The sequence below is a fragment of the Musa acuminata genome, chromosome BXJ1-8, assembly GCF_036884655.1.
Source record: "Musa acuminata AAA Group cultivar baxijiao chromosome BXJ1-8, Cavendish_Baxijiao_AAA, whole genome shotgun sequence".
Lineage (NCBI taxonomy): Eukaryota > Viridiplantae > Streptophyta > Magnoliopsida > Zingiberales > Musaceae > Musa > Musa acuminata.
In genome coordinates this window covers 50,329,939-50,351,694 of record NC_088334.1, presented here as the reverse complement: position 1 = coordinate 50,351,694, position 21,756 = coordinate 50,329,939, and the positions used below count along the sequence as shown (strand labels likewise).

At 43.9% G+C, this 21,756-nt stretch overlaps 5 protein-coding genes across 5 annotated transcripts; 3 read left to right on the top strand and 2 right to left on the bottom strand.

Annotated features, from left to right (window-relative positions):
- LOC135588620 (protein SHORT-ROOT 1-like) lies at positions 1 to 1,966 on the bottom strand. Its single transcript, XM_065080828.1, has one exon. The coding sequence runs from the start codon at positions 1,772 to 1,774 to the stop codon at positions 200 to 202; it is 1,575 nt and encodes a 524-aa protein (XP_064936900.1). The 5' UTR covers positions 1,775 to 1,966; the 3' UTR covers positions 1 to 199.
- A 4,516-nt stretch (positions 1,967 to 6,482) lies between these two features.
- On the top strand, positions 6,483 to 8,504 carry LOC135581315 (pentatricopeptide repeat-containing protein At2g33760-like). Its single transcript, XM_065080826.1, has one exon. The coding sequence runs from the start codon at positions 6,493 to 6,495 to the stop codon at positions 8,416 to 8,418; it is 1,926 nt and encodes a 641-aa protein (XP_064936898.1). The 5' UTR covers positions 6,483 to 6,492; the 3' UTR covers positions 8,419 to 8,504.
- Positions 8,505 to 8,506: 2 nt separating this feature from the next.
- On the top strand, positions 8,507 to 14,234 carry LOC135588619 (3-ketoacyl-CoA synthase 6-like). Its single transcript, XM_065080827.1, has 5 exons — positions 8,507 to 8,702; positions 8,780 to 8,982; positions 11,080 to 11,296; positions 12,089 to 12,223; positions 12,447 to 14,234. Exon 5 carries the CDS (start codon positions 12,531 to 12,533, stop codon positions 14,004 to 14,006), a length of 1,476 nt encoding a protein of 491 aa, XP_064936899.1. The 5' UTR covers positions 8,507 to 8,702; positions 8,780 to 8,982; positions 11,080 to 11,296; positions 12,089 to 12,223; positions 12,447 to 12,530; the 3' UTR covers positions 14,007 to 14,234.
- A 945-nt stretch (positions 14,235 to 15,179) lies between these two features.
- On the top strand, positions 15,180 to 15,776 carry LOC135680433 (pectinesterase inhibitor 11-like). Its single transcript, XM_065194313.1, has one exon. The coding sequence runs from the start codon at positions 15,180 to 15,182 to the stop codon at positions 15,774 to 15,776; it is 597 nt and encodes a 198-aa protein (XP_065050385.1).
- Positions 15,777 to 17,662: 1,886 nt separating this feature from the next.
- On the bottom strand, positions 17,663 to 18,754 carry LOC135589220 (nudix hydrolase 17, mitochondrial-like). Its single transcript, XM_065081505.1, has 5 exons — positions 18,605 to 18,754; positions 18,406 to 18,508; positions 18,234 to 18,317; positions 18,008 to 18,136; positions 17,663 to 17,924 (listed from the first exon to the last, which is right to left on the bottom strand). Exons 1-5 carry the CDS (start codon positions 18,676 to 18,678, stop codon positions 17,808 to 17,810), a joined length of 507 nt encoding a protein of 168 aa, XP_064937577.1. The 5' UTR covers positions 18,679 to 18,754; the 3' UTR covers positions 17,663 to 17,807.
- Between the last annotated feature and the right edge of the window lie 3,002 nt (positions 18,755 to 21,756).

Below are 21,756 nucleotides of genomic sequence, written 5' to 3'. Positions count from 1 at the left end.
TGAAAATAATTTGTGATGTGAACCTTAGAAATGTGATTTTTTTTTTTTTTAGTGTACTAACATATTTCCATTGCATGCTTCTCTAAACACGTGCCAACGTTTTTTTTTTTGGGGTCGAATAAGAAATAAGAGGAAAAAAATAGCTGCCTCCCACGTGCCAAATGGTCTTCGGCGCTCTTCCCTCTGCCGCCATCTTCTCTCACGGCTTCCACGCACTCGCCCACACCACCGGCTGCTCCTTCCACTCCAGGAATATGCCGGCGGATGCGTCTTCCGAATCCTCTGCCATAGGTCGCATCGTCCATCCTTCCTTGTACCTCCTAAGGAGCGCCCTCACGTCGTCCGTCACGTCCTCGCTGAACGCCGCTGGCGCGAACCCCGCCGACCGCATCCTCCTCGACCATCCGGCCGCCGTATCCCGGCGCTCGGCTGACTCCGCCGCGGGGCATGCCACCAGGTCGACCACTGACCGCCCCGCCTCCCGCTCCAGGGCCAGCCGCTCGTTGCTCGTCCTTGGGAAGCTTTCCTCCAGCGACTCGAAGTAGGCGGAGAAGAACCTGAGATTCTCCTTGAAGACCTTGAAGAACGCCTCCCCTTCCTCCTCGCCTCCTCCTCCCCCTTCCAGGTCGGCCTCCTCCTCGACCACTGTCACGATCCGCGGCTGGAGGCGCCGGATGGCGGCGATGAGTGTCTCGCGGCGGCGGTTTGCGGGGGAGACGCCGTGGAGCGCGTTGATGCAGTTCACGGCCAGGGCCGAGCTGTCGCCCTCCCTCAGGTCGAGGGTGTCGAGGTCGAGGTCCGACAGGTCGCCGGCGTGGTGGACGACGTTGAACCGGAAGGGCACTCCCATCAACCGCGCAAACTTCTCCATCCGCTGCCCGATCTCCCTCATGACCGTCTGCACGGCCGTCGACGGCGAGGCCGACCACACGACCGTCGTGATCGAGAGGTGGGGCGTGTCGTCGGCGGACCGCGTAGCCAGCGCCTCCAGCAGCGTCGGCCACTGGGTGCAGAAGGTGTTGCTGAGATCGAGTATGTGCAATCTCTGCGACGCCGAGGACGGATCGAGGAAGGCCTCGAGGATGGCCCCGTTGGCGGCGACGTGACCAAAGGAGGACCAGGGGCTGAGCTCCTGGAACCGGAGCGCGGTGCGACGTGTAGAGTCGAAGGAGCAGTTGCGATCGGAGGCGGCGGAAAGGGTACGCAGCGTCCGGGGCCCGGAGGACGTCAGGCGAGCAAAGAAGCCCTGGAGGAAGTAAGCCGCTAGCTTCTGCTCTGTGTCGCCATAAGGCGACGAGAGCTCGTTCAGCATCCACATGAGCTGCTGCACCCGGTGGCTGTCGCGCGCCGCGACGGCGCGCGCGCACTCGATCAGCAGCTGCGACGACCATCTCCGGCCGGCACCGGAGGCACCGACAGAGGACGAGGAAGGCGATGCGAAGTGGAGGTTGAGGTCCTGAGTCAAGGACAGGTCAGCAGGATCGAAGATGGGAGTCGGGGTTGGCGTGGTGGTGGTGGTTGAGGGAGGTTGATGTGGGTTCTGGAAGTGCTTCGAGGACGAGGAGGAGGAGAAGTCTTCATCCATGTAAAGGTGATGCTCGGTGCCGCATTCTTCTCGGTAGAACTCCACCTCTTGCTGACGAGCAAAGGAGTTTTGGTGCAAGAAGGAGTGCTGGTAATGGATCTGGTGAGGCTCAGAGGATCTCGAGCTACTTGAATTGCGACTCAGGTCACGGGAAGATTGTGGACTGAACAATCTAAATAAGGTGTCCATCTAACGAAGGGGTCTCCGCTCCACATAGAGAGACAAAACAAGAAGAGAATAGTTGCTTGGAAGGAGCTGAGAAAAGGAGAGCAAGGTAGGGTTTAAAACAAGGCAGCGAGCGAGCGAACGAGAGAGAGAGAGAGAGAGAGAGAGAGAGAGAGAGAGAGAGAGAGAGAGAGGAGTTTGGGTATGTGCTGAGATTGAACATTGGTGAGTGGGTGGTGGGTGCATGCTTGCCTTCCTTTTGATGCTTTTGGTGCAACCGATGAGTTGGGGGTATGGAGGAACCCATTTCTTTCCCCAGTTTCTGCTCTCCTGCTCTGCTTTTGCTTGCTTTCCTATCAGGTTTCTTTGTATTCTACACACTTGAGGATTGGCTAGGGTGGTCCTTCGGTTAGGTATACAGTAAGCATGCAACACAAAAGACTAATGGGAAGATGTCCAAAGTCCAAGGAGAGTAAGAACATATTGCTTCTGCCTTTTACCTATTCCCTGGTTGCGGATGCTGGGGGATTCACCTGACATGCACATGAAAGAGGAGGAATGGTAGGCGTGCCATAGAGAAAGAGAGAGGAGAATAGGACAGGGGAAGAGGTGGAGAGCGTGCATGGGCATCATCATCAAACCCACCACCATCCCCCGACACATTCTTCTCTGCCTCCCTCGATCGAATCTGAGCTATCAAAAGCAACCCCCTTTCTGCATGTTAAAGATTGCTTTCTGTCTGTTTTCCTTCGAGTATGTGTAAGAAAACATATACTGAGATTACTTTACGGCTGCTGTATGTATAGTTTTAGATATGCCGAGAATCCAACCCCTTGTGCATGTCTCAAAACATTCCATTTGGCACCCAATGGAATGTGTGCATCATTCTTTTTGGTCAATGCACTCGAGTGTTGGTGTTAGGTCAATCAAAGTTAATATGATAATGGTAGGAGAAGGATGGGTTCCTAAGATACAAAGCTGAGGGATGCATAGATAGATTTCCAATGAAGAACAAGAAGAAGAAGAATGCATCAACACACTGAAATCTAACGTTGAGAGGCTAATCTTAAGGGTGGTGGGGAGAAATATGAGATGATAATTTAAATCCTATTTATCATTTCTCCATTTCTTAGACTATTCTCTTCCCCTAATACGTTATCTGATTCAGAGATTCAACTTCTGTTTCTCTGAATCATCATGAAAGAACTGCTTGGAACTCTTGCTGTCTCTTGTCTGACGTGAGGACCGGATAATGTTTCCATGGATGCTTCCTTGGCTGTCTCCATGGAAGCTTTCCTTTCGATCCAAGGAAGCCAAAGTAGATGGCCGTCATCATTTGCTTGGGAACAGCCACGGCAACGCATTAGAAACTGGGACGGCTTTGTCTTCGTCTTCCCTATTCTAACACCGTGACCTCCCACACCTAACACCTATGTAATAGTTAGAGTTGATGATGCCACCACCATCTTTAGGAGCATTTCTTTCCCTTTCTTTGTTTGTCTTCCAGAGGTTTAAGTGGGTCAGTTAGGTCTAATCCGAGTTAGCTCATAGTACATCTTCATAATCTCTTGGGAAATATAAGTTATATCTCCATATTAGGTTAATTCAGATGTCAAATCTCAGACGATGTAGCTTAGTAGTTTCCACGACATGTCCAAGGTTGAACACAAAGTTAACCCTACATAGAGTTAACTAATGCTTATTTCTATTCTTTTTCTCTGAAAAAAGAGATGTTCATGATCCAATAAGCCTTCTATATGCAACATTACTTCATCACTCTTCCATCCTTTCTATCTTCTTATATTTTAGTTCTTGTGTGGTTGTTCATCCTCTCACTTGTCTATCACTTGCTCAAGTTTGACTTGACAGTATCAAAGGAGTCTTGTCAGTTCTTACTATGGAAACTCAACTTATAGAACCCGAGCTCAACTCGACCACAATTAGCGATCAGATTGAATTCTACCAGCTAGGAAGACCATGTCGGAAGTCAAAGTCTCATTAGCTTGGATTGAGCGGAAATGGATACATAACCTAATCTAAATCAGCATCTTTTAGCTATCAAAAGCATACTTCTCAGCTAATAGAGAACAAAATAATTATCGAGATAATTTAAATCCCCTTCACTAAAAAAATATGGTCAGTGATGGTACTACTAGCACTTGACTTTGTCTAAGTGAGCTCATTGGAGGATTTGTATAAGATTCGTGTGCAGTGCATGGTGGATTTTAAATCCTGTGAAAAGGAAAAACAAATGTGAAGTGAGGTGTTGTTGAGTCCAATTAAGGTTATATATGTTGGTGCCAAGTTTAGCAACTAATTATATTGTTGGGCCACCTTAATCAAAACTTGTTTGTCTTAATAAAACATATGAGATGGATGCAATCATGAGTTTTGGGAGGCTTTCATGCAGGGAATCTTTCTCATCCACATTTATTTTGTTATATGTTTTAGATGTTATTATTGACTAAGATTTACTTGCTCTTTTGTTACAATGTAGTAGTTAGTATATATGGGATCCTTTCCTAACAATTTAGGCTTTCTGGATTGTTTGATAGCATAATCAGAATATTTATTATGGTATCAAAGCTAATGATGAATTCAAAACATGTATCTGCCCTCATTATTTTTAATTGACTTGTGTGAAGCTTAATCCAATTTCCAGCTTGTTTTAACCATTGGTATTATTTATTGATTATCCAATCAAATGCAAAATGAAGAGCAACCATCTATCACATAAGTTGGTCATCAAATAAATTCTCTTTTTTTTTTTTTTTGTCTTCAGTAGATCATGGACTAGCAATGTTAGGAAAAAAAAATCATATAATAGAGATTAATTAGTAAATATAAAGAGGGACCATCAGTGACATTGGCCTAATAAAATATTGTTGCCAACTATGCTGGATTTTACTTTTCTTCTTGTTTCTTTAGGAAGCTGGTAAAATTTCTAACCACTGATTGAATTATGTAATGTCAATGCTCTCTCTCTCTCTCTCTCTCTCTCTCTCTCTCTCTCTCTCTCTCTCTTTCACAAAATTATTCAGCCTCCAATAAGTTTACATTTGTTGAAGAGATAAAATAAACCATCTGAAATTTGTGAAATCCAATCATTTTTATTTTCCTCTTTATCTGATGAATGTAGTTTGGATGTTGTGAGCTGCATTAATCTCTGCATGGTTTCAGTCAATAGTTTCTTTGGTGCTCAGTTTTGTGCCTCTGCTGCTGTAGCACTTGAACTACTATCATATGCCATGACAAGGAGCTCTTTTGGATGGCTTTGAAGAAACTACCACAGCACAAAACAAGCCTCAATTCATGACTGGCTGACCTTTAATTTGATATCCTAACCTTCCTCAATTCAAGGTTAAAGAAATAGTTAGTGCCATTGGTTTGTTAGCTTAAAGGCAAACAAAGGTTATGGAAATGTATGCATAGTGCAGGTTTGAGATACTGTGATATTTAAGTGCACTTTAAATTCATTGCCACCACTGAAAAGAAGTGAGCTCACCAAGATGATGTGCATGGAAAAGTTGAAAGAGAGTGAACATTCAATCTGTACTATAAAAGTTCAGCTTCTTATATTTGGCAATTACTCATGTTAATAAAGGGAAAAAAGAGTAAAGAATTCAGCAGCATCAAGCACAGAGTCAATTTCTTCCAATTCTTAAAGCAAAACTCAACTCAGAAATGAGTGTCATTAGTTGTTTCTTCTGAACACCAGCTTAAATGGGCTGTAGATCTTTGAGTTGGCCAACAGTAATGAGTGTCATTAATCAAGTAATTCAACCACTGATCATGCTTCAAAAACATCTGTTTGGTTTGTAATTTCAGCTTTAAAATTTTACATTACGGTAATATCACTAGGATTGATAAATATTTTGATATTGTTGAAGCCAGTATCATGAGAAGATAAAAAAATTATAGTAAGTCGTTGTGGAGGAAGAAACCTAATAATTAGAATTTATTTTTTTTATAAATATCTCGTATATCTCTAATCTATTCTTGGTGCGAGAAATAAAAAAAATACAAGAAATACTTTTTATGTTTTTAGGTTTCTCGAGAATATCTAGGTGCTCTTTAGGGTTTTAAAGAGAGTACGAGAAAAAGTATACATTTTTTGGGTTTATATGAAACGGTATATAAAGAGATTATACTCGATAATTCAAAAGTCTTATAATTGATCTCATATAACGAAGGATTTAAATTTTTTCATGGATGCAAGTGAGAGTTATCGACCTATGTGAAATCTTATATCGATTTTCTGATATATATATATATATATATATATATATATATATATATATATATATATATATATATATATATATATATATATATATATATATATTTTTTGATGATTGATTATTAGATTTTTTTTCTTTGATTTTAAGTTTTTTTTTTCGTTTGGAAACATCCAAATAACTAGTTTGAAAAATGAACCTATTTAATGATCACGAGTGATGAACTCTTAAGTACAAGACCAATCAGCATGTTAGTATAAGTGGCATTTAGACAAACACCTTGTTGTGATTCAATGAGTCAAATACAAACGATGCAATCTTCAAATAATTAGAGTCCGATTGATGTGTATCTATTCGGATTCGGGGTTTCCTAACATAAGATTTCTTTTAAGTGGATCGGGTAGCAAATCCGATTCGACCCGTTACGAATGATTCGGGTTTGTGCTTTATATATGTACTCGTACCGCTTGCGCGTCGCCTGTCGTGGGCTATACCCGATATATTATGCATCGTTCCTTGAATCGAACTGCGAGGCGACTCGAACCTCTCGCCGTTCCCCACTCCCGTCATCCCCTTCCCGACTCGAGTCACCCAAGGCAGTTGAGCTGGTCTTCGCCTCCGGCCGCAACTCCTCCTCGTCGGCAACAACCGCTTGATGATCTGAACTCCTCAGTCCTCCCTCGCAGCACTCCCCGGCATTACGACGACTACCTGAACCTCCTCAGGTCCTTCGTCTCCCGGAAGGCGTTAGAGCCCGGGAAGCAGCTCCACGCCCGCCTCCTCCTCTCCGGCCTCGGCTACAACACCATCTTGGCCACCAAGCTCGTCGATCTGTACTGCCTGTGCGACCATGTGACTTATGCGCACAAGCTGTTTGACAGAATTCCTAAGAGAAACTTGTTTCTGTGGAACGTCCTCATCCGAGCTTACGCTTGGACTGGGCCCCACGAGGCCGCCCTCTCGTTGTATTACCAGATGCTCGACTGCGGCGTCGCGCCTGATAACTTCACGTTCCCGTTCGTCCTCAAGGCCTGCTCCGCCCTCTCCGCGCTCGAGGCCGGGCGGGGGATCCACGAGCTGGTGGTAAGCACCGGCTGGGAAACGGACGTGTTCGTGGGTGCCGCCCTGATCGACATGTACGCCAAGTGCGGGTGCGTCGACCATGCTCGAGAATTGTTCGACAGGATTCCGAACCGAGATGTCGTGCTTTGGAACTCCATGATCGCCGCCTACGCTCAGAACGGGCATCCGTCGGAGGCGCTCCTTCTGTGCCGTGATATGGTGGCACGTGGGTTCACGCCGACTCTCGCTACTCTTGTGACCGTGATCTCCGCTTCGGCCGATGCGGCGGCTCTGCCGAGAGGGCGGGAGATTCACGGATTGAGTTGGAGGCGCGGGTTTGATTCCCAAGACAAGGTGAAGACCGCGCTCGTGGATATGTACGCCAAGAGCGGCTGGGTGAAGGTTGCTCGTGTGCTCTTCGAGCAGCTCGCAGAGAAAAGGATTGTTTCCTGGAACTCCATGATCTGCGGGTACGGCATGCACGGCCATGCGGACGAAGCCCTTGCCCTGTTCGACAGAATGAGGGATGAGGATCAAGTGCTTCCTGATCACATTACTTTCGTCGGCCTCCTCTCCGCTTGCAACCATGGAGGTCTGGTAGATGAAGGGAGGAGCTTCTTCAACTCGATGTTGAGCGATTACCGCATTCCACCGGCGGTGCAGCATTACACTTGCATGATAGATCTCCTTGGCCACTCCGGCAGACTAGCCGAAGCATACAAGCTCATCCAAGACATGACAATGGCCGCCGACTCTGGAGTATGGGGTGCTTTGCTGAACGCCTGCAAGATCCACCGGAATGTGGAATTAGGGGAGCTGGCACTGCAAAAGCTGATCGAACTGGAGCCCGACGACGCAGGGAACTACGTTCTTCTATCGAACATATACGCACAAGCCGGGAAGTGGCAGGAAGCCGCCGAGGTGAGGAAGCTGATGACCGACAGAGGCCTGAAGAAGAGCATTGCCTGTAGCTGGATCGAAGTGAAGAACCAGGTCCACGCGTTCCTCGTCGGCGATCTGTCGCATCCCAGCTCGGGGGCGATATACGCAGAGCTGGAAAGGTTGGAAGGGCTCATGGCGGAGGCTGGATACGAGCCGGACACGATGCCCGTCTTCCACGACGTGGGCGACGACGAGAAGAGGAACATGGTTCGCAGCCATAGCGAGAGGCTGGCCATCGCATTTGGACTCATCACCACGCCGCCGGGAACGACGCTGTTGGTGACGAAGAACCTGAGAGTCTGCGAGGACTGTCACACGGCCATCAAGTTCATTTCGGCGATTGTTGGCAGAGAAATCATAGTAAGAGATGTGAATCGATACCACCATTTCAAGGACGGCGAGTGTTCCTGTCGAGATTATTGGTAGCCTGCGAACCCAACAATTGCTGCATTATTTTGCCTATGTGAGTTGGACACCGCTATTTATATTTACGTGTACTGATCATTCTTTGATGCTTATGGTTAAGAGACACGTGAGGCTCACGTGATATTCCGTGATTTGATTTAAATTGGGCTCATTGGAGGCTCAGTTTGTCTTGATGGACCTACAAATTGCGATTCTCTCACTCCTCCGAGCTCGTCATCCGTTCCGCGATGGCCGCCCTTTTCTTCGCCGCCCGTCTCCTCCTCCTCCCTGCTTCTTCCTTCGAGGTTCCCATCACTCCCTCTCTCTCCTCTCTTTCATTTCATCTCCATGTTTTCTTTTATTAACTTGACTTCCTTTCAAGGTTCTCGTCTTTCTCTGCGCCAAAGGCCAGGCGCAACGAGCTCTCCTGCTCTGCAAAGCCGCCGCCGCCGCCTCTGCTACCTCCCTTCCTGCGACTTCGGGCTCAATGATCATAGTATCGACGCGGATAAGGCCCACAGGGGAAGAAGTGGAGGTCCAGGCCCAGCGTTAGGCGCATCCCCAAACATCTCAGCATTGCTGGAGGTATCGTCTTTTGTAATTCTTAATATTCTTTTTGATTCTTGGTCGTTGTTTCGGCATGTTGAATCCACGGGGCTGAAGTGGTGTAATGTTAAAGGGAAAGATTAATTGGATCACAAAACCCAACAAAACTGAATCCATACTGGCATTGCATTTCGGTTTTTGTTGTTTTTTATGTTTGATGAATCATAATTCTTTGAATAAACCTATTGCAATGTCCAAAATCTTGTGTCTTTCAGCCTAATGTTGCAACCTCTGAAGTAACGCCTACAACTGAATTGTCTCCTGCAAGCATTTGCATATGTTTGCATAATGATTTGATTTGGTAATCACAAATCCAAAAGCTTTAGCTATTAGGAAACACAATATATTTACAAGCTGTAATGTCCCCTCACACAAGTCATTTCAATGTATTATGTATGAACAAAACCCAATTGTATGTTGCAATCGTCTGAAAAAACCATGATAAAAGATTTGACTAAATCCCATAAGCTTAAGGGTGTCTAATATGTTTATAAGCTTTAAGAACATCTTTCGTTGTTGTGCTGCTAATGCCTTTTAAATTTAACAAATTGTGGTAATAGAGAACCTTGCATGTCTTTAACTGCCCGTATGTGAACTATTCTGCATCATTTAAACATGACATTTGTGCTAGCATGACACATTTCAATTTAGAGATAACCAAATGCTGATAGTTTACAAGCTCAATACCATCATGCATTATTTAATATCATGTGAATTCCACCATGTCATTTGCTGTTTCATTGCATATTTGCTTCAATTGAGCTCAAGGGTTGTTTGTTTCTTATATGAAGTGATCTTTCAATACCAAAGTTGGATTCAGATCTATCCTAATGTTGTCTAAAATTGGTTGTTCTGTACGAGACTTTAAACAGGAGGTATACCAAATGACATGATTGGAACTCTGCATCTCGTGGGAGAAATTCTTTTACAAAGTTAGTTAACATTTATCTGCAACTTGCAGCATTGTTTCCTTAAGTCTAGTTGCAGCATTGTTTCCTTAATCTAGAGTGAAAATTAGAAACACTACGTGTTTAGAGCAAGCAGAAAGCTGAGTGAGACATTTACACATCTTACTCCAGTCTGTATGTAGAAGAGACAACTGGCTAAGCACTAGGTGTGGAGATGATCGGAATTGATTCCTCTCTACCAAAGAATTTGTTGTGCTAAAAACAATGGTAAATTAGTTATTTAGATTTGATATATGGTATAACAAAAAATCACTAGTCAGAAATACTATATGATCAATCATTATATCTCCACATTAATTTATATCTCAATATCCAGAATATTTTTATCCATAGTAAAAACAATTGATGTATGTGTAACTGTTACACTAAATTAATTTTGTATAGTATATATGTTCTTACTAATTGATTTTTGCCTTGTCTAATTAACTTTTAAGATGTGAGTTTATATAAATATAGATTTCTTAGGTGTTTCATTTTAGAAGGCAACATGTGGAAAATGAAAACCTATGCTTTGTTAAAAACACATAAAATTATTTTTTTTGTGTGTGCAAGGGGTGGTAAATGGTGAAAGTGTGATTCGAGCCCAGGATCTTGTAATGAGCTATTAAAGTTTGTATCAACTAAGCTACCTGACACCTTCAAATATGTCGAATAAGGTTTTAAACCCTTAATTCTTGTTAAGTGAGTCTGGTATACCACCACTAGACCAACAATGTAAGTGTTAAACCCTCAATTCTTGGAACAGGTTCGCCAAAGAATTTTTTAACCTAAATCTAGCTATACTAAAAGAACAAATTTGAGACATTTTATTGCATTTTGATTTTATTACAATCTGTTCCAAGAATCATTTATGATGTCACCATAGGCAAGAAACTAAATTTTAGAATTGCAGCTCCTTTAATGGTATATATAATCTTGTAGGCTTTCCAGTAGCAACAAAATCTCAAAATATCTTATACCAAGTTCACTGGATAGAGCTAGGTTTTGTAACTCGAGCATGGAAAATAGTAAATCACTTGCTACTTCAATGACAAGTCACCTAGGAGATTTGTGTATATGGCATCCTTTAATCCTTTTTCATCTAACATCCTTTTCCCTTTATCCGCAGGAGGCTTTTGAGCATTCAAAGCTCCATTGCAGCTTGATTACTACACGTATCATGAAGGCTACTGGTAACTGTTAGGACATAAGACCATGAGAAATAACTACTCTTGGTGGTACCAAGCTCAGGTTCTTTATCAGATTAACCATCAGGACACGGATGGGGACAGCTGCCGCAAAGCTGAATCTACGTTACGGTCCAGCAGAGTTCCGAGACTTGTCGGGTCATCCTCCTCTTCTAGTTTCCCTCTCTCACTATCTCCTCTTATCTACATTTATTGTTCTTTTATTTTTTTTAATCTCAATGTGCAGTATAATTTAGTCATGCCTATCTCTGAAAATTTCCAACTCCAGCAGTTAAAACTCCCAGAGATTGGAGCATCCGTAAATGTTCTTGGTATGAACTAGATGTTCAATGGTCGGATTTATTTAAATCAGATACAAGCTGTGGGCAAGAGGGAACTTCCCTTTATAAATATTTTAATAAGCATATGTAAAGTTCGGTATGCAGTGGTTGCCACAAGTGATATGACCACTCAATTTCTAAATATTTAGTTGTGTTAAAAGTGATGCATGTCCCATTACAACTGAGCTAATTGTTTAGTTAGATTAAGATAGTCTGAGAAAGAAAGTTTTCTTCTGATGATGTGAATATTTGCATGGAAAAAAAAAAAGCCTTTCAAGTATTTTTCAGTTTGGAAGCTTCTTGTGGTCTTAATATATTTCTCTAGCAATGCCAATTTTTTTTGTTTTTCGAGTAGTGGGATCCAGTAGTTCTTATTCCGAGTGATGCTAAGATAGTTGGAGTAGCTAAGACCTTCGAGTATCTCACTAGAAGAAGTTGGTGTGGACAGTTGCACTGACAATGAGCATGCTGATGCATATTATCCAAATGATTCATCCACTAGCTATGTACCAACTAAGTTGAACAGCATCAAATTAGCCCTTGCAATTTGTATAGTAATTAAATACCTCTCATTCACTGCACTGGTACTCATGTGTTTATGTGTTTGCAGAGACTGGAACACAGGTTACACACACAAGCAGGTGCAAGTCTGCTCACCCTCCACAACTGTCCCAACTTCCACTGGAACTCAATCTCAACTCTTCTTGGACAAGCCTCCAGCATGTTAGACTGAGTACCTGATGAGGTACATTCTCATTTGATGAATTGGTCTGTCTTCTATTCTTTTTTATCAAGTGTTCACAGAGAGACCGTGTACATGCATGAGATAGAGAGAAGCGCTACGTAAGTTAGGCTAGTTAGTTGGTGATTGGTTGGAGTCATTGAAACCACCCATCTGCCTCCTCCATTCATTGCTTGCTCTCTCTTCTCCTCCTGTTCTTATTATAAGTATCTCTAACTCTCTTCAGGTGCGGGCCAAACTTGTTGTTTCTTTCATCCCAACGATAGCAAGAGGCAGAAGAAGAGGAGGAGGCCTTCAAGCGGAGAAGAAGATGCCTGCCGTGCCCTTGCCCGAGTTCCCCATGTGGGCTAAGTTTGGCTACCGCTTCATCGTGAATAACTTCGTGACTTTGTTTCTGGTCGGGTCCATGACAGCCGTGGGTTGGGAGCTTCTCCAGCTCGGCCCCGACGACATCATGGCCTTATGGCGATCCCTCCAGGAAAAGCCCATCGAGACTCTCTCTGCAGTCTTCTTGGTGGCCTTCGTCGCCGCCCTGTACTTCATGTCCCGCCCCCGGCCAGTGTACCTCGTCGACTATGCTTGCTTCAAGCCGCCCTCCACATGCCGCGTCCCGTTCGCCACCTTCATGGAGCACACGCGGCTCATCAACTCCGACAAAAAGAGCGTGCAGTTCCAGACGCGGATTTTGGAGCGCTCCGGTCTCGGTGAGGAGACCTGCCTCCCCCCCGCGAACCACTACATACCCCCCAACCCCACCATGGAGGCGTCCCGCGCCGAGGCCCAGCTCGTCATCTTCTCCGCCATTGACGACCTGATGAAGAAGACGGGCCTCAGGCCCAAGGACATCGATGTCCTCGTCGTCAACTGCAGCCTCTTCTCCCCGACGCCGTCCCTCTCCGCGATGATCATCAACAAGTACAAGCTGAGGAGCAACGTCCGCAGCTTCAACCTCTCCGGGATGGGCTGCAGCGCGGGGCTGATCTCCATCGACCTGGCGCGGGACCTGCTCCTGGTGCACCCCCGCGCCAACGCGCTCGTTGTCTCCACCGAGATCATCACCCCCAACTTCTACGCCGGCAACCAGCGGTCGATGCTCCTCCCCAACTGCCTCTTCCGCATGGGCGCTGCCGCGATCCTCCTGTCGAACCGTCGACGCGAGGCCGGCCGCGCGAAGTACCGGCTGGCGCACGTGGTCCGCACCCACAAGGGCGCGGACGACCGGGCGTACCGCTGCGTCTACGAGGAGGAGGACGCCGAGGGCCACTCCGGTATCTCCCTCTCCAAGGACCTCATGGCTATCGCCGGGGAGGCGCTCAAGTCCAACATCACCACCATGGGGCCGCTGGTGCTCCCCATGTCGGAGCAGCTCCTCTTCGCCCTCAACCTCGTCGGCCGAAAGCTCATCAACCCAGAGTGGAAGCCCTACATCCCCGACTTCAAGCAGGCCTTCGACCACTTCTGCATCCACGCCGGCGGCCGCGCCGTCATCGACGAGCTGCAGAAAAGCCTGCAACTGTCGGCGGAGCACGTGGAGGCCTCGCGCATGACGCTGCACCGCTTCGGCAACACCTCCAGCAGCTCCCTCTGGTACGAGCTCAACTATATCGAGTCCAAGGGCCGGATGCGGCGCGGCAACCGCGTGTGGCAGATCGGCTTCGGCAGCGGCTTCAAGTGCAACAGCGCCGTCTGGAAGTGCCTGCGCACCATCAAAGGTCCCGTCGACGGTCCCTGGACCGACTGCATCGACCGATACCCCGTCGACATCCCTGAGATCGTAAAGCTCTAACCGTGGATCCATTCCTCGGTGCTTCTCCAATTCATCACCACTACAAACACACACGTTCTTGTACTTCCTCCACCATCATCGACAGTATCCTCCTGTAACACGACGCTTCGTGCATGTCCATGTTCTTGCGACAGAGAGAGAGAGTGTGTGTGTGGGTGATACAGAGAAAGTGAAGCTGTACTCATTGTGATGCATTATGTTTGTTGATTGCGACCGATTCCATCCATAGACGAATTGCTTTTGTCTGTAAGCAGTTGAGACAAGTGTTAAATGCTTCTGCCCCCTCGTACATGGCCTGCTGTGCCTCTGTGGGAGATGAAGAACCAAGAATGTGTGAGGCAAAAGCACCCGTCACACGTACCTCTCGAGCAAGTTTGCCCACAGTCCAACTCAAGACACTTGGAGTGCCCAATCTCAGTAGGCTGGTTCATTATACTGAACATTTACATGTTTATATAGATTTGGTGTCACAATTCACTGCATGTTCATTATCTTTGAGCTTCTTGGTCCCTCAAAAGTTGAAACCCTAACAAAGATGGTTGATTTCCTTGATGTTCTCAAACAAGGCAGGCTTGTAAAACACCCTAGAAAAGAGGTGTTTGCAGCATTCTCAGTGATAAGAACGACAGTGGCTATTGGTTTACAACTCTAAAACAAGATAATTTAGGTACTATGCACTTACACTATGGTTTCATGTTAAGGTCTTCGTATGCCTATGGAATTCCGTTATTTTTGGGTAGAATTCTTATACGATATGCTTATGGTTGCGCTGTCGCTGCTGCCGCAAGAAAGGGACGGCGCAACAAAGTTGTGTGTGTTGGATGAACACGTGATGATGCCCACCGCATACAGCCACATCCTGCATCGGACGCTCGATTCGTCGCTGTCCATGTCATGTGTCGTTCGGCCATTAGCCCGCACGAAACAAAGAAAGCTCGCCCCATGGCATCTGACAATTGGATCGCGAGCTGATTTATGGCATCCATGGCAAGAAGAAATGCAGTCGATTGATCATATGGTATGTGCCTCTTTGGAAGCCACGTAGTCGTGCAACCACTGTAACTTCGTGAAGAGAAAATTGGAGATTTTGTTCTTATTGTAGCATTTTGTTTTTCTGTGGAGCATTTACATCCTGAAGAAGACCAAAGCTGAGAGCTTCAATCCCACTTCGCCATGAAGGTGGTGGTGTGTTACGCCTATGTTTTCTTCTTCGTGTTCCTCGCGGGCGCCGTGAATGCGGCATCAAGCGAGGAAACCCCGAGCGCCGGAAGCAACTCCACGGAGTTCATACGCAAGTGTTGCGCCGCCACACTGTACCCGGGCCTCTGCTACACGTCCCTCTCCGGCTACGCCAACGAGGTCCAGCAGAGCACCGTCGAGCTCGCCCACGTCGCCGCCAAGGTCACCCTCGCCCGGCTTCGGTCCACCGCTTTCCACGTCGCAGCGCTCCGCCGCAGCGCCACCGGCCCCGAGCGGGGCGCCCTGCGCGACTGCTCTGAGCAGCTGGACGACGCTGCCGAGTGGGCGCGGAACACGGTCAAGGAGCTGAAGGGGCTGGCTGGGGCGGTAGGACCGAAGGTGGCGTCGCGGGTGTCCAACGCCCTGACGTGGATGAGCGCGGCGCTGACGTGCGAGGATACGTGCACGGACGGGTTGCTCATGGTGGCGGCCGGCTCGGTGAAGGCCGACGTCTGCCACCGAGTGCGCAAGGTGGAGAAGTACACCAGCAACTCCCTGGCGCTCATACACAGTCTCGGCTTCAACAGATGATAATTGCCTGTTTTCCTTGTTCATGCCCTCTGCTACTGTCAACATTTTCGAAGACCATAAAGTAATATTTTTCATCTCTTACATACGTAGTAGAAAGTTTGACAGAGGCCAAAGAACTTCAATTTTTCTTTCAGTAGCAGTTATCCGAAGAAAGTTAATTACGACAAGATAGAGCACACAAGATTGCTTCAGATCTTGCATTCGAACATCATATATCCTTTGCCTAATTTATTGCAACGATGCATGCCTACTATGAGGAATGTAATGGTTGAATTTAGGAAGATGGATAAGAGCATATAATTGTTTTGTACATCAATGGTTAGAGACAACAATTTCTTAAATTCTTCTCAATTTTTTCTTGTCACCATTCTAACAATGCAAGAAGAATCAAAATCATATATATACATACAATACTTGTCGAAACAAACAAGTTTTTTATTCTTACCCTGAAAGGAATCATCACAACAAGTGAAACAAGAGATGAGCAAAATTTGTCGAAACAAGAAATTTCTTAATTGTTCCCTTCAAGAAAGCAAGTTCAGCAGGATAGGATAAGGCAAACTAGTAAGTTCTCGATTCTTCCGAAAGGTGACGACGTAGTTAGCCAAGGAAGAGATCAAGTTAGAAAGAGGGGGGAGTGGACAAGCAAGTACGACGGGCGAGCAGACAAAAGAGAATGGGCAGAGGAAATCGAGAAAATATATATATATATATATATATATATATATATATATATATAATTAATAATTTAAAAGATAATAAATTATTCATTCATTTTTTTTCATATAACATGCGATTTTTTCTGTCAACTAAGTTAATTTTATAAGTATAGTGACCCAAATATTATTTTAAAAAATATAAGGATTAAAATGTTAATCATAATTAACTATGGGATAATATATATATAATTATAATTATCCTGAGAACATTATATGGCCATCACCTCAGGGCTGAGGCAAAACAATTACACTCACAGGACACCAGCAATGGCTTCATGTCCACAGACAGGTGCTCAGTAAACTCCGATCCATGTTTGTATCCTCTTGTTTATTGTGGTTTCAGGCAATTCCTGTTATCTTCCTTGTGGTTCCTCTATCACTTTGTTCTTCCCGCACTCTGATGGTACCCACATGAAGGACCACATGAGTCCACAGAAATGCAGTGTTATTCCCAATCGATAGTCAAAATCACTCTTTGCTGCTTGTGTTAGTTTTCCTTCGAGGAAGAAGAAGAAGAAGAAGAAGAAGAAGAGATAATTCTTGTGTATTTCATGTAGTTGGGACCAAGAGATTATACATACTGGTATTCGAGTGTAATTACCAGCCATGCTTCACCATCAAATTTGATCCTCTGTCTGCAGCCATAAATCTAGCAGAAAGTATCCATCAATTCAGAGATTGTTTGGCAAGTTGAAAACCCAAAACATTCTCTGCTTCCATCTCTGTTGTCAATTTATTATCAGTTCTTGGTCTTGAAATGCTGAACTATACCAAAATTCACTTACCAAGAATTAATGATTCGAAATCTTTTCCAAGGATTGTCTTATTAGTGATGTACCAGACTCTTTACCGAAGGTCAAAGGGTATGATCATGAGATTATGATGGTAAGAGTTGCAGTCCTACAGAAAGTAGAGAGTGGGATATGTAGTGATGCATGTTTTGGTTCATAAGCTTTTGCTGGAACTAATGATTCCTTGAACAACACAAATTGGCTTATCTTTCAGGTAATTGAATCTTGCAAATTGATTGCTTAGCTTCCTCTAAAAATAATGGAACTTTGATGGCATCAAAAGACAATTTTGTATGTGTGACAGACCTTTTCCACAGTAGAGAGCACAGGGAATAATAATAACCCAAAAGGCAAAAAAACAATACTATCTTTGATTTATTTCCTTGACAAGGATGAAACTATTGGGGTAGAAGGAATTAAAGAATGATCGAACTCTGCCAAACTATCAGTCATCTGATTGCATGAGAGTTCAACATTGTGACTATGTATCTACATGCAAAATGCAACAGGTCAAAAGAATTCTAAGAGGCCGGTGCAGCACTGTTCCTTCTTGAGCTCGACACCCGTCTCACCAATCTCTCCAAAGCTTCCTTCATCCATGGATGCTGGCAACCTTCCTTGGCCTCTGCGACCGTGACCTGATCCGTCGAACCAGTGGAAGAAATGAGATCACACGCCCGGTTTAACCTAAAAGACCAACTCAGTGAGTTCGTATGCTTACCCATTTGCGTTCTCGCAGGTGCATCTCCGGCCAGTCACCCAGCTCCTGCGTCACGTTCATGGGGAACATGATGCCCTCATGGTACGCATCGTAGGTCCTGCTCTTATACCTCCATTTCCCGAGTTTACCCTGTAGCAATGATCCCACAATAAAACTATCAGCACTGCTGCAGCAACACAAGTTGAACCGTTCGAATAGGAGGGAGGTGGAGGGATCGGGAGCTGACCTCAACGTTCCCCTGCACTCCTGCCTCCTCCAATGCCTCCCTCAAGGCTGCCTGTTCTATGGTCTCATCGGTCTCCCAACCACCCTGTAAGGTCAGAAGAAACCATGATCGTAAAGGAGTGATCTTAGCGAAGAATGATACATGTCGAGGTGAAGCCATTGCGCTTACAAACCTTTGGGAAAAGCAGCCCGTTCCCTTTGGGAGAACTGACGACGAGAACCTCCATCGACGTACCGACATCATCGTAGCCGCGGTTGAACTTGTAAGGAATGCACCTGCAACACGACCGCCATTCTGCATCAGACACACCCACAACTCCTCCCATTTCTCCATCGACCCAACGACCAAACCAAACGACAGTTGGTACATACCCGACCACGATGCGGCTTCCGGCCTTGCTGTAGCGCTGCAGCTGCCGGCCCTGTCGAGACACCATGCACACCATCTTTTTGCTCCTCCCCTTTTGCGGTGATCCACGAGAAACGAAAGAGGAGAAGAATACAAGGGAAAGAGAAAGGAGTGGGTTTGGATTCGTGGATGAGGACAGCGAGAAGACGGCTATAAATAGAAGACGGAGGAGGTGGCGCAGCGGGTGGGCCGTCGCTTCCGATCATCACTCGTCACGCGTGACACAATGACTTCGAGCAGGAATCGTGGCGATGCTCCGAGGAAAAAAAGAAGCGAGTTGACCCGGCCTCGAAACCGAGTTGATCGTATCAGACCGGTTACAATGAATCAGAAGTCAGCCGTTGGTTTGCTGGCCAACGGCGAATCCCCCCTCGTGACTCGGCCTCAGACGGGTCAAACCTTTTCCCCCCCCTCCCCCGCATTAACTCACTCGTCATCTTCAACCTGGCAGACACGCTTCCATGTCTCGTCCTGAGTCACCGATCAATACTTGTAACGAGAAGTCTTCCCATTGGTCGGCGGTGTTGAGGGCTGCAAACGACTCACCGATTTCTCGTCTCAACTCTGTGCTTCCCCCCATGAGATTAACATTTCGATTGTCGGCAATGTATAGGCTACAACTGTGAACATTAGCGTAGCCGTCCATCGACTAGGAAGAAGTCTCCCCATACAAATGGTGTCAAATACTTGGTTCGATTTTTTGTTCTTTTGTTGTAAACAGACAAACCGACATGACAAGATTCGATGCATTGTATGCTTGTCGGACAAATCTGAATAAGATTTTTCTTACCCAAACTAAATGTGGATTTAAGACTACCACCAAATAAAAAGAGAAATAAACAATATGCGGCGCGGACTTTATAGTCGGCTATAGGAGCATTTTTCACACAACATTGGAAACTTGTTTTGAAATACACTGTTTTTGAAAACAATGCTAAGTCAAACTTGATTGAGCCAATATATGTATGCTTAATTCAGGTGGTGAACGATTTAGTTCAAAGGTGTTAGCTAAGCTTGATTGCTTGATTTTGTGGGTGGAGGCAAATGTGTTGGGATACATTATTTTCTAGGCATTTTTTCTCGAGAAATAAAAAAAATGTTTCAACAATCTACTGAATAATAAGTCATGTAGATCAGAAATCAAGATTTGATACAACAATCAATTCTCCATTGTCTCAATAGATTGATTATTACTTGTTATATAATCTATCGAAAATTTCGTGCCGAAATTTCATATTCTATTCTTCCCCATCGTTATTTTTATGCATTCAATATGATTGATTATATATATATATATATATATATATATATATATATATATATATATATATATATATATATATATATATATATATATATATATATATATATTACTTGAGATCATCCTTTCTTAGTTGAGTTGCTTATCGTGCCTCGATATTATGTTGGGTGTGACAACAATTGTATCTATTAATTTCGTAGAGCCTTAACTATTAAAATAAAATATTTAAACTAAAATTAATAGACATTTAGATGTCATTCTTTAGCTCATTTCTAATATGAGATTAGAAATGGATGTTACAATTCTTAAGTAAAATTTATTTTGTTTTAATGTTTCTTAGTGGGATTAATAGTCAAATCATGGTAAACTATTATTCACATATTAGATTTTAGGGATAATGCTAAAGAAAATATGAAAAAAAATTGTATAATTCATGTTTATTCTATTCTCATAATTCACATTTATAATAATTAATCTAATTTGGCTTTTTATGTGTTACCTAACTTTCATTGAATAGTTGCATCAATAAAATAATATCGATAATGATTACGGAATCTTTTGTCTTCCCAAAAGAACAAAGACACGTTGTATTATTCTTTCCTTGATGTCTTTAGGTTCCTTCAGCATCAAACAAAAGCTGAATGACTTTTCCAAGTGATAATAACACTAAATTCATGTTTGGTTGCAAAAGAGTACGAGCAAAGAAATTTTGTTCAGCAGAATAAAAACAAATGAACACTACTAGTATTGATGATATGACTACAATTTTCTTTTGCCCAAGATAAAAAAATTTAGTGACAATGTTGAAATAAAATCAGCCATGAAGAATGTTTGAAAGACAAGCTAAAATCAGTCTCATATTACTAAGAATTTTAGGTTATTATGATGTCTAATCTCATATATAACAACCTTGATTAAGATTTGCATAATGCTTAATCAAAATATGGTATTAGATAGATATTCTCTTTTAAAATAAAAAAAAAGAATATGCTATTAGATATTCTCAAAATAATTGTTTGAGAATAAATAGATAGTGGAGGAGAATAAATGTGATACTAAATAAATTTTTTGGTTCTGATTCCATGGAAGGTGGTAGACCAAAATAATTCATATGGAAGAATAAAATTGATATGCAATGGACTAGAAATTTTGTTCATCACTATTGAGTCTTTTTCAATCAATTTACAAAACCATAAGTTATATATAGACTCCCAACATTTAGTATTAATGCTAGAGGGCTCAAGATCATGAGTAAGAAATAGGAAGAGAATAAATCCATTGAAGTCCTTATTGATACTAAATACTTAATGGGGGAGAGATAGATACATTTTCTTCCATATGAAGAAGCACAAAATGGTTTTCCAGTCCTTATCTTTACATCCCTCCAAAAAGAAAAGAAAAAGAACAAGAAACATGTTATCATTCTATCTGCAACAAAGAGTCTACTTCTTCTTTTTCACTGTACTTACTCCAGTAGGATTGAGACAACACATCATTATTCTCAATTTTTTTTTGTTGTCTAATGAGATGCTTTTATTCTTCAGGATAATCTTTTAGATTAAAGAACCCTAGTTTGTCTTTTTCTAGACAAGGCTTTTCTTTTTCTTTTTCTTAAGCTCCAAACCAATCAAACTATCTCTCATAAAGAAGAGATAATGGAGAACTATTGTCCAACAAACTATGCTCTCTCTCTCTCTCAAAACACACCTGAAGCAGACCCAGGAATGGATAAGCTTCAGGAGCTATGAAGAAGCTACACTTGCATGTGAGTCGTCCTCATAATCATCATCTCTTTTTAGATCGATTCACGTTGCAAACAAGTCCATTGGGGTTTGCTCATGGCCCACTGCTATT

Coding starts and splice junctions, on each gene's coding strand:
- LOC135588620 (XM_065080828.1), bottom strand. CDS start 1,774: ATGGACACCTTATTTAGATTGTTCAGTCCACAATCTTCCCGTGACCTG.
- LOC135581315 (XM_065080826.1), top strand. CDS start 6,493: ATGCATCGTTCCTTGAATCGAACTGCGAGGCGACTCGAACCTCTCGCC.
- LOC135588619 (XM_065080827.1), top strand. CDS start 12,531: ATGCCTGCCGTGCCCTTGCCCGAGTTCCCCATGTGGGCTAAGTTTGGC.
- LOC135680433 (XM_065194313.1), top strand. CDS start 15,180: ATGAAGGTGGTGGTGTGTTACGCCTATGTTTTCTTCTTCGTGTTCCTC.
- LOC135589220 (XM_065081505.1), bottom strand. CDS start 18,678: ATGGTGTGCATGGTGTCTCGACAGGGCCGGCAGCTGCAGCGCTACAGC. Junction 18,509..18,604: donor GGAAGCCGCATCGTGGTCGG/GTATGTACCAAC, acceptor GTCGTGTTGCAG/GTGCATTCCTTACAAGTTCA. Junction 17,925..18,007: donor ACCTGCGAGAACGCAAATGG/GTAAGCATACGA, acceptor TCGACGGATCAG/GTCACGGTCGCAGAGGCCAA.